The following is a 2759-nucleotide window of genomic DNA, read 5'->3' on the forward strand; positions in this document are numbered from 1 at the left end:
TATAGGCCATATAACTTTTCAATGTAAATATATTTCTACATTTTAAAATGAAGATTTGAGATTAGACAATTAACTATAATTTATTACCTCATTGTAGTTAAATAATATTTTCTAACCTCAAATCCGCATAAGGTCAAAAATATATATAAATAAACCAAAATAAAAAGCATGCCAAAAAGGTGAAAACTGTGTTCTACATGTAATATACACAAGATAATGGATATATGTCTTTGGGGCTCCTTACATAATAAGCCGCACACAAGTAAACATTACATTCAAATTAAAGATTGAGAGCACGCAATCCTATAACATAAAACTGATTAAGAGGGGGAAAAGCAAAAAGACGGTGAAAAGATAATTAAAGCCACACAACTAACACCCTAATTAAACTAGTCCTAACTAGTCTTTGCCATGGTATAAGTTTTTTTAAAAAAAAAAAAAAAATTCTTTCAGGAAATGATCAAATTAATTCATAGGCTTTAGCAAATGCCTGGCATGTTGTTCCAGCAGCAGGAACCCAGAGACCACTGAAGGTCCGGGGAGGCGGCCGTGGTTGGAGCTGGAGCTGGTGGAGTGTTTGGCTGATGATCGGTAGTTGTAGCCTCTTGGTTGCCGCCGGTCATGCTGGATGATGACACATTTGATGTCTCAGTGCTGGTTCCAGGGTACCACTCAGGGAGTGGCACTGATAAAGGGAAATTGTTGAGCAGGCTCATCAGATCATCGTCCATCGATTGCATCTCCTCCAATGGTTCCTGATTTGTCTTATTCATCTCTGTAGGGGAAAAAAAACAAAACAAAAAAAAAGTTCATTTTATGATTTTTTTTAATTAAAAATATATAATAGCACTTACTATGAAACTAATCTGATTGGTGCTTTCTGTCAGGACATATATGTATAGTCACTTTTGAATTTGTTTAAAAAATATTTATTGGAGTTCCAATTGTAAAGTATATCAAAGCAGAAAGATTTATGCTAAATTGAGAAATTAAATTAAACTTTAAATTCCTTGATCGTATGCAAGAATTCTCACCTTAGTAATCCTAATAAAAAGCTAAAAGACTTTTGGATATTAATGATAAATCTAATTAAATCTTAAAAGATTATGCAAATTATAATTAATAGTATTCTATCAAGTGCATGCAAAAAGAAAGAATGAAAAATCTCACCAATTGATGACTGAGAAGAGCTGAAATCATCCCACTGGTTATTATTGTCAGCAGCATTGGCCATCATGGACTCAACACCCTCATTGACTTCTTCATCCGCCGAGGAAGCATCCACCACGCTTTTCCCTTTGTCTCCCGCATCTGAGAAACTCTCAAATTGACCTTTGAATTTTTCATTGCTAGATATCTTATTAGACTCCTGCACCAGGTCATCTAACAAGCCACTGTTTCCACCACAAGTTGCTTTTTGGGAAATTTGATAGTCATTGTTATTGTCAGTGGTGCTTGAAATTCCCACGGCACAAAAGCCACCGCTAGACCCAGATGAAGCAGGAGCACTTGCTTGCTTTGGTACTGCCGGTATTTGGCTTGAAGGGAGCTCCGATTCCAGCCCAGTACCAAAATCTATAGGCTGACTTATCATTGCACTAAAACTCATCTCATGATTTCCAGGAGCGCTATTGACTTTAAACGGAGGCATTTGCATAGTCGTCTGCGTTTGGATGTTCTCGTTCATCAAACTTGTTGTCGAAGATGGTGGGTGGTACGGAAGCAAAGAAAATCCACCAGCGTTGGCGTTGGCGCTGTCAAAAAACAGCTGAAATGCGTGGTTATTTGGATTGGATAAACAAGAACCCGGGGCCTGATTCTGAAGAGGGATGTTTGTGGGGGATTGGAAATTGAAACTGTTGAACATGGCGGAGAGAGAGGCGTTGTTGTAAGCAGGATTCTGTGAGGTGATGAGGAGCGCGGCTGGTGGTGATGGAGATATTTGGTTTTGGGGTCTCTTGTGGTGTTGGTGGAGATGAAATGCAGCAGCTGCTTTGTCTTGAATTTCTTGAGGGTAAATCGGGAGGCCGGCCCTTTGACGTCTCTTCATTCTTGTGTTCCAGTAGTTCTTGATTTCATTATCAGTTCTTCCAGGTAACTGTTGAAATCAACACATATAAAAGAAAGAATCGGAAATTTAGTTCAAATTCAAATTAGAACATTATTAAACATGTGATGACAGGACTAATACGGACATGCCACAAACGGAGAGAGAGGAAAACGATACTATAAGATAAGATATATAGATCAAAACTCAAAATTGAAAAAGAAAATCTATGAAAATTTCAAAAATCAAATATTAATATTAATTAATCTTGAAAATAAAAGAGAAAACTATAGAGAAATCAACAAGAAGAAAATCTCAGATTGAAAGATCACATTTACATATGCATGGATAAATTAATTGATTAACGTTATACATATACCTGAGCGGCCATGCGAGCCCATTTATTGCCGAGCTTAGCATGAAGTTCGATGATGATCTTCTCTTCTTCAGGAGAAAATGAACCCTTCTTGAGATTAGGCCTCAAATGGTTAGCCCATCTGAGCCTACAACTCTTGCCACACCTCATCAAACCTGAGTTTTTCTGAACAGCATTCCAATTCCCTTCGCCATGTTTCTTCACGTACTCCATCAATATTGCATCCTCCGCTGCCGTCCACGGCCCCTTCTTCAGGCTCTGATGATGATGATGATGCCCTCTCCCTAACTCTGCTCCGCCGCCGCCGCTCACCATCTCAAAATTAAATTAATTAGA

General features: G+C 38.2%; 1 protein-coding gene across 1 annotated transcript; it reads right to left on the minus strand.

Annotated features, from left to right (window-relative positions):
• Window positions 1–237: 237 nt before the first annotated feature.
• LOC18050380 (transcription factor MYB101) lies at window positions 238–2759 on the minus strand. Its single transcript, XM_006447511.2, has 3 exons — window positions 2427–2759; window positions 1171–2098; window positions 238–775 (listed from the first exon to the last, which is right to left on the minus strand). The coding sequence occupies exons 1-3, from the start codon at window positions 2736–2738 to the stop codon at window positions 480–482; spliced, it is 1536 nt and encodes a 511-aa protein (XP_006447574.1). The 5' UTR covers window positions 2739–2759; the 3' UTR covers window positions 238–479.

This window comes from Citrus clementina, unplaced genomic scaffold (genome assembly GCF_000493195.1).
Source record: "Citrus clementina cultivar Clemenules unplaced genomic scaffold, Citrus_clementina_v1.0 scaffold_2, whole genome shotgun sequence".
In the NCBI taxonomy this organism is placed as follows: domain Eukaryota; kingdom Viridiplantae; phylum Streptophyta; class Magnoliopsida; order Sapindales; family Rutaceae; genus Citrus; species Citrus x clementina.